At 37.0% G+C, this 14,222-nt stretch overlaps 2 protein-coding genes across 7 annotated transcripts in view; both read left to right on the top strand.

Annotated features, from left to right (window-relative positions):
* The window catches only part of itga7 (integrin, alpha 7), a 33,877-nt gene extending 29,896 nt beyond the window's left edge, over positions 1–3,981 (top strand). For 4 of the 6 annotated variants that reach the window (XM_017408807.3, XM_017408811.3, XM_017408809.3 and 1 more), the window contains exon 25: positions 2,335–3,981. In XM_017408807.3, the coding sequence (XP_017264296.1) occupies positions 2,335–2,490 (156 nt within the window). In that variant the 3' untranslated portion in view covers positions 2,491–3,981. Of the gene's footprint in view, positions 1–101; positions 267–2,334 lie in introns of all 6 variants that reach the window. The other 2 variants (XR_005233087.1, XR_001808424.3) reach the window with 1 other exon arrangement.
* A 532-nt stretch (positions 3,982–4,513) lies between these two features.
* npffl (neuropeptide FF-amide peptide precursor like) lies at positions 4,514–8,760 on the top strand. The gene is made up of 3 exons (XM_017408813.3): positions 4,514–6,498; positions 7,260–7,369; positions 8,283–8,760. The coding sequence occupies exons 1-3, from the start codon at positions 6,223–6,225 to the stop codon at positions 8,401–8,403; spliced, it is 507 nt and encodes a 168-aa protein (XP_017264302.1). The 5' UTR covers positions 4,514–6,222; the 3' UTR covers positions 8,404–8,760.
* Positions 8,761–14,222: the final 5,462 nt, after the last annotated feature.

The following is a 14,222-nucleotide window of genomic DNA, read 5'->3' as shown; positions in this document are numbered from 1 at the left end:
TTGTCTCTTCTCCACTTGGGCCCGTCTGTCCTTAAAATCGTCTTTCTGTCACATCTCTCCTACTCGCCTCCACTTTTCCCCGTGGTGATCTGATGCCTCAGTGCGGGTTCTTCAAGCGCAGCGAGCGGCGCCCGCACTATGAGACGGAGTACTACCGCGCCCATTTGGGGGTCCAACCCTCGGAGGTGGAGAAGCAGGCATCAGAACTATAATATCAAAGCGTTTTACATCTGGCCTGCTCTCCCCTCCTCCTCTCCCTCCAAGCGGTAAAATCCTTCAACCCTGACTGTTTTGCTCTTCAGCCCACTTTAAGGCCGGTGGTGTTCATCACAGCCTAACATCTGAGCACAGTTTGAGCTCAAATGTCACTGCAGTAACATCTGCAACTGAGAATAATGTTCAATTCATTTTAATCATTAAGATGATACATTTTCTATTTAAAATACTCATAATCTATGAATAATTGTTTCCTTCATATAGGCAGAAAAAGAAGCTGGTTGTTAATTCTTTGTTAATAACTACCAAGATTAAATAAACAAAGATGACTATTGGCTACACAAAATAATTTCACTACAATTTATAATAAAAGATGATGACAGTGATTTATTTTTAAATTACATTTCAGTTTCTGTAATTTTACAGTTCATTAAATTATAAAATCTAACTTTGGAGTGGTAGTTTCTATATAAGTTTACATTTACTGTTTATTTACAAAAAGGAAAAAAAAAACACTTTATTCTCATTTAAACTATTTGATAAATTCCTGTAAATTAAACAGGTGGAAAACCAGGACCAATTTTTAGATCAAATTAGTCCCACACCACAACTTTGTGCAAAAATGAGATGTGGAAATTGAATTTTTATTTAAATTTAAATATTTAAATCTTTTTTCCAATAATTTAGGTTTTCCTAGCAGAAAAGTTCTGCTTTTTAATTTCTAGGCTTCCCTGGAAATTGACCACTAAAGAAAATAAGTCAGAGAACGAGTGCACTTTGTAAGGAAACATGGTTTATTCTGATAAATTACAGTTCTTTTCAGATTTTTGGTAATGAACACAAATAATGGACTTGTTTTACAGTGTGGCTTGTTAAAGGCAGTGGAATCATAAAAACATCTCTGGTTTTTATTTATCCTGCTCTGTTTTGGGACTTTATTTAAGGGCACAATAAATAAGACAAAACGGGTGGTGAATAACTTTTTTCCTCATATTTAAAAAGAATAATATTTACGAAATACAGTTACTAGAGTATAGCTTCTAGTCAGAGCAGAGGACTTGAAGGTTTCTTTGCCAGGAGGATCTGATGTAACATTTTGACCCCTCAACACTTTCCACCTTCTCTGTTCCTCGGTGCTGTTTGAAAGCTGCAAAGTGGAACAGGTGATTAAATTTAATGCACCTCTGAGACGACATTAGAATTAGTCACAGAGCTGAATCGAGGTGTGTGTGTGTGTGTGTGTGTGTGTCTGTGTAGGTAATGGACAATGCGACGCCTCTCATCTCTGTTCTGATTATTAAAGGCTCTCTTGCTCTCTGTAAAAAAACTGCTACTCCACATTTATTCAATATTAGAAGGCAAATGTGTGCAGAAGTGACACAAACCAAACCGAAGTTCATATTAAGTTATTACTGATACATTGCATGGTATAACATGAAGTTACATTAATAATGAAAACCCCTGATACAATACTTAAAATTCCAGGAGATTTTTCACCCTTTTATTGGATCATTAAAAAACCAACAATGAGGTTTTAAGTTATGGTTTTAGTTAATTGGTTCCTGTTGAACACCATCCAGCCGTGTCCGCCTCAGGGTTTGACATGCCTGCTGTGCCGTGTGCGGTGCCTCTTACTGTTTAATTATCTTCACCTGTTCATTCTGGCATCGCTCTATGAAGATTTTTTTACTTTTTGTTTTAGGTTGAAGTACATGTCATACAATTTTTTTAATCGTGTTTGATTTGCATTTCATGATAAATACCAGGTGCCAGAATGAACTTGCAATTAGAATCACTGGGTGCGTTTGTTCATTTTAGTGTGTTTTGTCTAATGGTGTTTTAATGCATTAATCGCTAATACTTAATGCTGAATTAGAAACATGGAGCATGGCTATGTGCTTTTGTGGTGTGTGCTTTGCAAAAAGGAGATGCAGAAGGACTTTAAACTAGAAAATAATTGTTTAAGGGCAAAATAAAATGATTTGTTTTTCTTAAAAGGTGTGAAATCTACTTTTAGAGACAAAAGCTATGTTTATATTAGCACCATCAATTAATTTAATCTTTTTCTCCTTCTTCTTGGCTTCTCCTGTTTCTTTTGCCTCTTTCGTTCGTGGACAGTGTGGCTTCTTTCGACGCGGCCACTACAAAGACAAACTTCCTCAGTACCACGCGGTGAAGATTCCTCGTGAGCATCGGCCGCAGTTCCAGACAGAGAAGTCAGGAAGTGTCCATAAAAAGGAATGGGCCACGCATTGGAGTGACGGGACCTTGTAACGTTTGAAGCACTGTTTGGCTTGAACAAATCAAATGTGTGACACTCACTGTAACTAACTGACTTAAAAAGAAAAAACATAAAAGTGCACATAGACTGGGATCATGACATGTTGTGCACACTTTATTGTGTCAGTACATGCATAATGGTGGCCTGTGACCAGATCTGTGTCCATCATCCTGCAGCTCATCAACGACCGGCCTCAGTCTGTTTGTGCTGTGCGTGTTTCGCAGCTTGACAGTGACTACTGAAGGCCGACAACAACGTTAGAACAAGTCTAGCTGCTCATTATGTTTCACAGCCTACAATAGGGAGCCCTGACACGTTGCTGTCTGTCAGCAGTTTGAAGGACTGAATGTCAAACACGCATGAACGCACACACAGGGCAAATTTAAATACAGACTTACTGATTTTTATGGCTGACATGTAAAAAAAGAGACTACTTTTCCCCTTAAATTCTGTTAGACTGAAATTAGTCTAGGCAAAACAACAACAACAAAATGTTTTTTTTAACAAAAAATGTTTGGAATTCTATTCATTTTGTTAGTTATTTAGGAAATTGCCAGTACACAAATTTAAATGTTTAGCCATATCCATAATTTTTTCAACCACATTAGTCTTTTTTTTTAAAGACTTTTATAGTTATTATTATTTTTTTTGTATTATGTCAGTCACATCCACTGTACATCTCGTGTCTACTGCCTGAGTGATCTTGAATAAAACCCTGAAACGTGGCCACGGCACTGATGTTGCATGAAAACCAAACGTGTCGGAAAAGCAAAAGCAATATTTCATCTGCCCATTGTCTGTTTAGGAATTTTAAACCAAATATTAATTTTTACATTGATTTCTCTCCTATAAAATGGGGAAAAAGGAGACTACATTAAAAGTGCTATGAAATGAGACATTTTTAAAACAGGAGGTTTTCAAGTTGCTCGTAGTGTATTTTGTTTTTCTTTTCTGAAACTGATTGAACAGTATATGGTACTGTATATAAATACTGCAGTTTTTAATGTGTCAAGTTGAATTATCTTGCTTCTCACACCAGTTTGGGTGAAACGGTGCATTAATTCTGACATGTGTAGTTTTGAACATGTGCCTTATTGTAAAAGTGGCAGATGGTAACAAACACAAGGCTACTGCTAATTAGATGCTGCTGCCCCGAGACATCTGTTGGACACAGGTGGACGAGTAAAACATCCCTCCAAATCTGAAGCAACACAAAGAGAGAAGGAAAAAATCAGAAAAATTGGGGAAAAATATCTGATTTCTTTGGATCTTCTCTAAGTTGTGGCTGTAAAGCATGACAAGACAGCTTGGTTTATTAGGTATTGCTGGACAATCATCTGTTATTGGCTGCATGAAGGTCCTGTTGCTGTTCTGTAACATCCCCAGTTATTATTTTCTGTCATTTGATTTATTTATTTTCTTTCTTTTTTTTGTTTGGCTGGACTGTTTCAACATTGTAAATAAAAGTAAAGGGAGTTGGACAAGTATGTCTTGGGTTGGCGAAAGCTGCAGTTCACAAACACAACATGAGAGGGTGGCAAAACTGAAAAGTACTGACAAGTGACGATCATCTTGTCTTTGCACTGTTTTTGTAAAACAATAAAAATGCACACAAAAAAACAAGGCTCATCTAATGAGTACACACAAAAGGAACAAAACAGACACCAAATATAAGTGTTACAATAAATTACAAACCAACAGAAAAATCTGAACTGCATGATAAAAATGATGACTTAAGGGAACATCTAATTTAATCTAATTTTATTATATTTGCTATGTATTTTCTAATAAATGTGGTCCAATACCTAATAGCCTGATCTGCTCAGGTTATACTAAAAATATACACTTTTTAAAATGTATTTAAAAATATAGGTTTGTTTTAGTTTTTATTATAAATATTCATTGAACAGGATGTTAAAAGATGAGTTTTTATTTTTATGGTAAAAATGGATAATAAAAAATAATTAAAACTTATATTTTACGGTCCAAGAAAACAAAACCAACATGCTGTATTTAAAAAAACAACAACAACAAAAAAAATATCCCTTCAGTGCAAGATTAAACTCACCTAAACAAAACATTTAAATTTATCAAAACAGTAAATCAGCAGCAGGTGTGATGTGTTTGACCTTGAAATTTTGACATTAAAATTACTCCATTTTTACCAAAACAGTACAGACTGAACATAAATGTTGCTTTTAATTTTTCATGTCAGAGTGAGCAAATGAGGTGTTTCCTTTAATCCAGAAGCTTTGGATCCCATTATAGGAATAAAAACCTAATTCCCCTCTGAATCCCTCAGATGTCATCCTGGTTGCCATGACAGTTAAACGGTGCTGGTAAAACTCTAAATGTGTTTAAGCCGATTGTTACCCATTAGGTTCTTTGACGAGTCCAATTCCAGTTTTGTGGAAGTGAGTAATTATAACCCCCTCCCCCCCCCCCACACACACACACATACACACACATACACACACACACACACACAGACAACGTGAGCACATGGCTTCAGTAAAACCAGAGTCACTCTCACTAATAAAGAAAAATGAAGTCTTTATTTGAAATAAACACAGATATGAATGCTGACATTTATGAGATGATGCCTTTCAATACACACATTTATTTGTGTCAAAATGTGTTTATAAACCCTTTTGACCAAAATGTTAATTATCCAAATCATGATGGCTGTCACAGCTGATCAACAACAAAAATGGCTCTAACTTCCTTGATTTTCAAGCTAAAATTTGGCATGATAGCAGCTACGAGTCATGTCCAACACAAACAACAAGCACTACATATTTTGTAACATCTTTGCTTAAAACTTTGGCATTAATTGTTAGAGTCAACTCTGTCTGTCTGTTAACAAAATATCTGTTTAATCACTTGACAGATTTTAGAGAAACTCTCAGAAGGTAATCACTGCCTGTATTGCTGCAGCTCATTTACATTTAGTCAACCCAATTCAAGAGGTCCACCACAGTTGATTGACATTAGCTGCCACAAAAATGGTTATGACTACATCAATTTTACAGATATTGAGCTAAATTTTCTTTAGCAGAAGCTCAGAGTCATCCCCATGATATGCATTCTTTCAAGAAATGCTAAGTTCAGTGCTTTGATCACCTTTGTTTTGTTATTTTCCATACATTTTTAAGGATGATTTTGGACATCTCTACCTACAAACAGTTCTTTAAATAAAAGTAAATATCCGGAACATTAATTAATTGGACAGTCTTTTATAAATTGGTAATGTGGTTTCATTTTTCTGGTTTAAAAAGTTGATTTACTAATGCATTCACAAGTGTCTGTTTTGTGTTAATGTGTCGATTTAGTCCATTAATTTGCTGCTCAAATTCACTAAAATCATCCCAAGTAATCTTTCATATTGATGCATGATTTTGTGGCTCATAAATGTTTTTCTGTCTGTACATTCAGTGTGAACTGCGGGACAACAGGGACCGGTGAATCAGGTTCCATTTGCAGGGATTTATCTGTTTAATAACTGTGAGAGTTGTCTTGTTCCACCCTGAGGACTTCATAATAATGCACCATGGCTCCCCGTCGTCGCTAATGCTCCACCAAATGGACCTGCTTAAGGCTCGTATTTTTCCTCCATCAGGTCCCCTGTTACTTGTTGTGCAGTAGCATATTTCTCCAACTCTTTGGGGTTTTTCCAGCCGGCGACATGGAGGTGTATATAAGATCTAGAGAGCCATCTCCCACCGATGAAGAGAAACCAAACCACCATCAGGTCGAAGTCCTCTTCTGTTTCGGGAGCCTTGCCTGCAAACTGCTTCTTCTTCAGCATTCAGCATCAGTCTGACCTCCTCAGACCTCTCCAGCTTCAGATCATGGATGCAGCTGCGGTGGCGACTCTTCTGGCCCTGATCATGGCGATGGCTGGAGTCAGTCAGGCTCTTCGTGTCCAAGGCGGTTTGGATAGAAATGACATCCAGCCTGGCAGCTCAGAGGAGAACATGGCCGATCACCTGCTGGGGCTGGTGAGACAACAAATCACTCGCACATCTGAATTGCAAATTCTTCATTCCAGTTATCGAATTGGTACACTTTGACTCTTTGACTTATTCATTCTGCTTTGAAATGCAAATGTATGCGTTTGTAGGCTTCATAATGCATTTATGAAAACTTAATTCCTGTCAAGTTCAAACAATGTTGACATCTACAAATGACAGTCTAATGTTGAAAGGCATCTTTGGCACGTGTCATTATGTGATAAAAATATTTTAATTTAAATATAAAATGTTACATTAAAGTGAATAAAAGATTGTGTGAATAAACAGAAGTCCAGCTAACCTGTTCAGAGTCTGTCACTTTTATGTGAAGCAGAATTTTATTGGAAAGTGAGCTTTTTATTATTTAGATTTTAGGAAAAACCTCTTTTCATGCAACACCATGAAATGCACTGTTACATAAACAGACATTCAGTGTCTGAGTCTGATAAAGGACATCGATTCAGATCACAATTTTAAAATATGTATATTTCTTTTTGTAGCATGCAAGAACAGACAGATCTTGGTTTAGTTTTGCCAAAAAAACCACACAGAATACAGTTTATTTTTTTGCCTTTGTGAACTGACATCTACATTTCAAGGTCTCTTGTCACAGCAAGACAGAGTTGTTGGAGTTAGCGCCCAGGGGAAGCTGAAACTGATGTGTTTCTAGGCTTTCATTTAATTACAGAAAACAAGCTTTGCACCTTTGTGGATTTGGGTTTGAGTTATTGTAAATGTGTTTGCTTAAGGAGGGTGAAAGCAGAGACATTGATGATCATCTGCTGGCCTCAGTGTTAAGATCTCTGCTGCTTGAGTCCCAGAGAGAAACGAGGGAATCTGTTCTCCATCAGCCACAGAGGTCAGTGCATTTACTGTAAAATGCTTTATTTGTCTTAATTATATTTCACAAAGCAGGTACTTCAGTCCATATTTGTTGCCTAGGTCTTATGCACATATTCCAAAACATTAGGGTTGAAAATGACAAAAACTATTCCCTTTTAATGTCATGATAAACACGATTCATTGTCATGTTTGGTCAAAGCTATTAAGAGCCACGGCTGAGGAGCTGAGGAGCCACATGCAGCTCCGTAACCACAGAGGTTGCAAACCCCCGCCTTGAAGGATCCTGCAATTGAGAGTTTGGTATAAAAAGAAAACCCATTAAACTATTTGCAGCTACTCCCATATCTGCATTTTAAAATTTGAAAATGGCACGAAGTGGAATGAGCACCATTATTACTCATATCACAGAGATGCCCATTTGGATAAGTGGTTCGAGAGATAAATGCTCTTATTACAGCAAAAATAGGAACTTGTTTTTACCTGTAATAATGGTCTCAGGCTTGGAGGTTTAAACCTTGGACTGAAATCCTTGACTGCAGTGCAACTTTTCATCCTAACTGTAACTCTAGAGCGCTGTTCAGTGAAATAAAATTAGGACTTACTAAACACAATTAAATACACATTATTTTCATAGATCTGCGGGTTTTGATGTGTATTTTGTGGGTTCAAGTTAGAGTCGTTAAGAGACTGAACTTGTGAAAAAAAACACTTCTATTTCAGTAACTTCACATTTCATGGAAAGCTTAATTTACAACTTTGAACTGGAATCATTTGTGAGCATTTATTTAAAGCTCAGAAGCCCGATGACTAATTCACCATGAGACATATGATTTATATCACTTTTAAAAGTAGTAAAATAACCGTACAAAAGCTCCTCAGAATAAAACCATGTATAAGCTTTAATTACATCTCTTTCTCCTCTCACGCAGGTTTGGCCGCAGCTCCAGAGGGCAGGTCGTGCTGGAGGATCAGATACAATCCCGAGACTGGGAGGTGGCCCCCGGTCAGATCTGGAGTATGGCCGTTCCCCAGAGATTTGGCAAGAAATGATCTGGCAGGCCGACCCGCACACTCCTCTCCTGGTACAAGGCCAAGCAACGGGCAGATGTGAATAGACTGAATTTAAATGGAGTATTCTGTATTTGCATTTCTCCACTCTGTTAAATAAAAATCGTCAGGCTTCATTTTGACACTTGGATTTCATTTGAGAATGGCATTCACTTCTTTTTAATAAGATTTTTCCTCTAATTCCTAACCCTGAAAAGCACGTTAACTGGTGCCTCCGAGGTGCTTTGAGCAAACCTAGTTTGTACCGACTGGAATGTGATCAAGGAACAAAAGTGTTTATTGCTAATTGATTGCCCCTGTTTTTGTTTTTCCTCTGTTCTCTGGTCAAATAAAACAGCTTAGAATTGAAAGCCTATGTGTGTGGGTTTGTGTGTGCATGTGTGCGTGTTCAACATGATTACTATTCACAGATCAGACTGAAAATTGAACTAAGAGAAAGAAAGAAAAAAATGTTAATGTCTTAAAAATGCATGTTTCAGCTTTGATAACTGTGATTATTGTTCAAAGAAAATAAAGAAAAGGGGTCAGAACTTTGATGATGAAATTCAGAAGAGCACAATGTGTGTCATTTCCCACATTCTTCCTGCCCACTGTGGCATCTTTGAATGTCCTCTTCTGTACAACATAAACAATCCCAAAACATCAGCTTGTCTTCAAGTTGAAGCTTCCCTGACTAGAAAATATGTCTAAATAATTGAGATTTGTCAAGCAATGAACTTGATTCTTTTGGCCCCATTACTTCTAGCACTATTTTAGAAGTTTAAGATTTTCTCTTTTAGTTTTTTTTTGCTTTTAAAATGTTTGAAAGTGTGAAAACCATTGCTTTAGTAGTTTGTCTTGTCTGTATTAGAATTAATTAAAATGTGATGCTGGGAAAAGCTTTTTTTTTTTGATCAATTCTCTTGACATTTGCATGACTGAGATTCTTTGGTTTCCACCCTGATCTAAAAACTTGCATGTGAAGTTAACTTGTGTTGTTTGTTTGTCTTGCATGTGTCTGTATTAGCTGGGTTGGGGTCCAGCCTGCCTGCAAGTCTTACGTTTTACCATTTTACTCTTCCACCAAACTCATAACATTGACAATATACATAACAATATTGATCTTGTTTGTTTTAAAATCTCCTTACTAAGCAAGCTGAGAATATAGATTGCTACTCTGCACCATAAATGAGCACTGAAGGGGCAGAGTAACCCACTGTGTTCATAAACCCCTCAATATTTACGTCCACAGTCTAAATAATAACAGTCGCACAATAAAAGCTGATTCCCGAGTCACTTACAGATTATTGGTGAGGAACACTTGGCACATTTGAACCCTCCTTGTGGAATATGATGTGACACTTTGTTGGATCATCTACCAGACCACACACATTTTTGAAGTTCATTTGTAGGACTACAAAAAAAGTGACACCTCCTTTGAAAAACTACATAAATAAACACTGAGTTTGTTCATTTTTGCTGTATTTAGCAGTGTTATTATGAATCTGGTTTGACAGGATAAGAGTGGAAATAGCTTAATCCTTTATCTCTTTAATGTAAACCGATGGTCGGTCTTTGTCCACAGCCACACAGAGGCTGTTGTCTGGGCTGGATTTACAGGCACCTGGGGGGAACAGCATGCAATAAGCTTGAGCACTAATTAAAACACAGCAACATGCAATTACTCCGTAAGTTAATGGTTTTCACAGCCAATTACTGGCGAGGAAAGCATGTCAGTCCCTCTTAGCAAGAGTCTTTTATTAAAATGTCCTCCCATTCTTTTATTTGAGCCTAGGAAGAAAAAAAAAACTAACTGATGCAAATTTGATTCAGGTGACATCTTGATTTTATTACTTTGTAATGGGTAATTTATGGTTTAATCAAGCTGCAGTGTAGCAACATCGGTTTCTTATGCAGAGCATGTTTAGATTTCACACCAGTAATGGTACTTTTCAACACTGAATTTTCAGAATAATTTTCAGCAATTCGCAATTTAGAAATTTAAAACCGTGAATCCTATTAACGAAACATCATCACCACAAGCAGAATGACAGGATGGTATATTGGTAAAAATAAACATTTATGCATAATGTCTCTATAATAGCAACACAATGTTCAGTTAAATTGTATAATGCTGATTTATGTGGATTAATTTCCGTGTGGCACACTCTAGAAAAATACTCCTTAGATACTGATTAACTATGAATATTAATTTCTGTTATTCCAAGGTAAGAACTGAGACAACCTGTAAATTCTGGTTTCAGCCTAGCAGACTACGACTGCTTTATTATTTATGTTGACAAATGCAGAATTCACATTTCTCTCCCTGTCTCTCCTGGAGCAAACCAAAGTCGCAACAGTGTTTGTAAAAAGTCGAAGAAGAAAAAAAACAGTTTAGACAGCATGCCAAAAAAATGGAGACTGTTTCCTACAATTAAAAGAAAATAAACGTTTGCACTTCCAACCCCGAGGGTAACTGAAGATGAATTTTGTGTTAAAGTCTTTGTATCACCGCTGGACCTTGCCTGTGAGTAACATATACCTTCAGAACGAAACAGTAAAAGAAAAGACAATAAAATAAACTGATTGCCATGTTTTTATAGTCCCCATGCAATAACGAGTTATTGATTGGTGTCAAATCTTCTCAGCACCCAAAGGCTACAGCCAATAATGTCCTGAATCCAGTGTTAAAATGAGAAAATGGGAAATGTGTTTAGAGATGTGTGTCTCTGCACAGAAATCCACCACCACATGCTGATAACAGATTATATCATGTAATAGAGCTAAGTTACTTTTGTAAGAGTCTTTTGTTTTTTTTTTAGCAGTACTCTGCTTCTAATGTTTTAATGCAGAACATTATTAAAATAAATAACAAGTAAAATCAAAGCTCTGCTCAGGATAAAGTGAACATATTTTGGTTCAGTTCACAGACATTTGTTCTAAGAGTCATCATCTGTGACAAGAAAACAAAAGCAGTGAATACGATGTAGCATAGGGACACGTTTAAGAAAGGCAGGGTGCTCTTTCTTATAATTTGAAGCATCTGATCAGCACATCTGGGTTAAAGAAAGACTCATCTGAATTTCATGAGTCTGCAGGGGGGCAGAGTCGTGTGCAGTGCAGAAACAGACTGAGAGATGCAAATATTTTCATTGAAACCTTCTCTGCAAGCTTAAACCATAAAGCCTGAACTGCATTTTGATCTGTGTCAATCCATCTGAGGCTTGTTGGCCTTTTCTTGACCCTCTAAACTCCCTCTTTACCTCATGGTCATCGTGTTGGAGGGCAGCCATCTTGAACAGGAAAGAGGGAGGTCTCAGTCTTCAGGAACTATATGGCCATGACACAGCACAATTTGTCACACCTAACAGGCTTTAATGGCTGCTGGGGAAGGGAATAATCAAGGGGAATGACATGGGTAAACTGGGCTCTGCTGCACAGAACAGAGTTTAGATGGTCTAACTAATTTTACACAGAATGGCACAAAAATAAGCGTGAAAAATTTCATTTTTTTAAAGACTCTTAAAGAACTCCTTTATGAATGGTTTTATCTATTTTAAAGCAGGTCATGGACACCAAAAAAAATCAATAAATCACATATATTTCATTTTGAAACTCAGCTATCATTTTATAAAGAACAACTGGCTGAAAATAATGCAATGTAGTAACTCATTAAGGTTACAACACAATCACTATGAATTTGTTTTACTTTAAAGTTGTGTTATGTTTGAAATGACTGCTTTGCAGTGAATGAGTGTAAAAACTTTCCTTTTTCTCTATTTTTTTCTGCAATCACAACATAGAAACTAATAAATTGTCACTGCACAAGGCAAGTGTTTAAAAAAGTTAATAATTTGTAGTATATAATGCTAAAAAAGTCTTTAAGAAGTACATAAATAGCAACATTATGGTTGTTTTTACATTTGAATTTGCATTTACATTTTACACCATGACTGGTAGAGACTAAAACTAAAGCCTTGTTTACAATCAGCTGCACACAGACAACTTCAGGCACTATGAACTTATTTCTGTTTTCATAATACTAAATAATTCTGAATAACACAAAATGTAATAATTTGTCTTCAAGCTGAGACCTACAGCACATACAAAATATAATATATCCACCACAGAATTTAATATCTTACATGGGAATGTAAAATATCCAGCAATGCTTTAGTGTTGCGTGTGCATTATTTAGCAGCAGTTTCTCTGTTTTTACTACTGAGAGGAAACCTTCCCAGATCTTTATTTTTTTCCTTCAAGCTTAAACAAAGTGATAAACTCTCTGCTGATATTAGGACTTAACAGATGATGCAGGTTTTAATGGTGTTCTGTGGTCAAGGTTGTTTTGGAGGACATGCAGCTGCCGTCAGCTCTCTCACACACAAAAGCCATATGGACTTTTATTAACAGTTTCCCGCTTTCGGGGCGACATTATAATTCAAGAAAAGCTCCAATTACGGTGGCAGCTTTTCATTATCATCCCCCACTTTTGCCACATTCAGCTGTGATTCAAGAAAAGGGAAATCTGGCTTGTTGTTGTTGTTGTTGTTGTTGTTGTTGTGTAGGCAGATCAAGCAGAGCACCAACAGCTGAAATAAAAAAGAAAAAGAAAAAAAGAATTATCTTTGTACTTTAAGTCATGATATTTACAGTTGATGTTGGACATTTAAATGTCTCAGATGATCATTTCGTCATGAGTATGTGTTGGAGATGATGCTCAGCTACTACCACACAAAAATATAGCCTAATAACCATCTTTGTGTTTTATAAAATCACTTGGCTCTGGTGGTCTTGGATAGAGTTGACTCCATAGGTTAATCAGTTGTTTATCCAATGATTGTTTTCTGAGTTATAATGAAATATGACCAGTGGTTTGTGAGATATTTCGCTCACGCTTCAGACAAACAAACACACAGACATGGGCAAAAACATCATCATCGCTTTGCCTTCAAAGGTGAGTAATAAAAACGAATTAGGGATTTTTCTTAAACGACTAAAATATTTTTATTTTTTACAGCATTGGGGTCTTGCTTTACAGTTGGCTTTCAATTGCTGTTGGCTTTTTTTCCCCGAAGGGAGTGCCTCGTAGTATTTTACATTCAGCACATGAATCTCATCTATCAGATCCAACTTCACTCTTGTCATAGGAAGTGGAAGGCCAGACTTTTGGAAAAGGGATGCTGATTTGTTTGCTTACCATTTGAAATCTGTGCAGAGTCCAAACACATCATGACCAGTATTTATTTCTACACAAAAGTACTGCAGAGCCACCACACCATATGCTCCTGGTGTCGAGTATCAGGGCCCAGCAGACGTGTGATATAGGAACACTCAGGCCAAGAGACGATCAATAAAGACACTGCTGGCCAGGCGATACAGAGATGAAGTCTGGTCAAGATACTATAGGCTCAGAGAATTTCACAGCTTTATTTTCTTTCAGGCCTCAAACAAATATAATATATACTGTAAATATTGACTCAAGTTAGTGTACAAAATCTAGCCAAAATGCCTTAACTTGCTGTGTGAGACACAAATTTGTAAACCGAACTTAGAGAGGATCACTGAAATACTTTGTGAGTTTAAAATACACGGTCGGTTGCTTTTAGGCATGTGTAGGCTGGTGGTTTTAAACATACTCTCACAGCAGCGATCGACTCGTGCATTTTCAGTGGAGCTAGAGAGAGCGTGTTTTCGTCATCCTCGCTCTGCCATCTGTGCAGAGGCTGCAGCAGCACAGCTCTGAGCTCAGACAGCCAATACAGAGAGACAGAAATGCAAAGAGAGGGTGGGGCTTTGCATGAAGGGGAGTCTGATGCAAC

The sequence above is a fragment of the Kryptolebias marmoratus genome, linkage group LG4 (genome assembly GCF_001649575.2).
Source record: "Kryptolebias marmoratus isolate JLee-2015 linkage group LG4, ASM164957v2, whole genome shotgun sequence".
NCBI classification, from domain to species: Eukaryota; Metazoa; Chordata; class Actinopteri; order Cyprinodontiformes; family Rivulidae; genus Kryptolebias; species Kryptolebias marmoratus.
The sequence above is the reverse complement of the archived record's forward strand: the minus strand, read 5'-3'. Positions and strand labels throughout refer to the sequence as shown.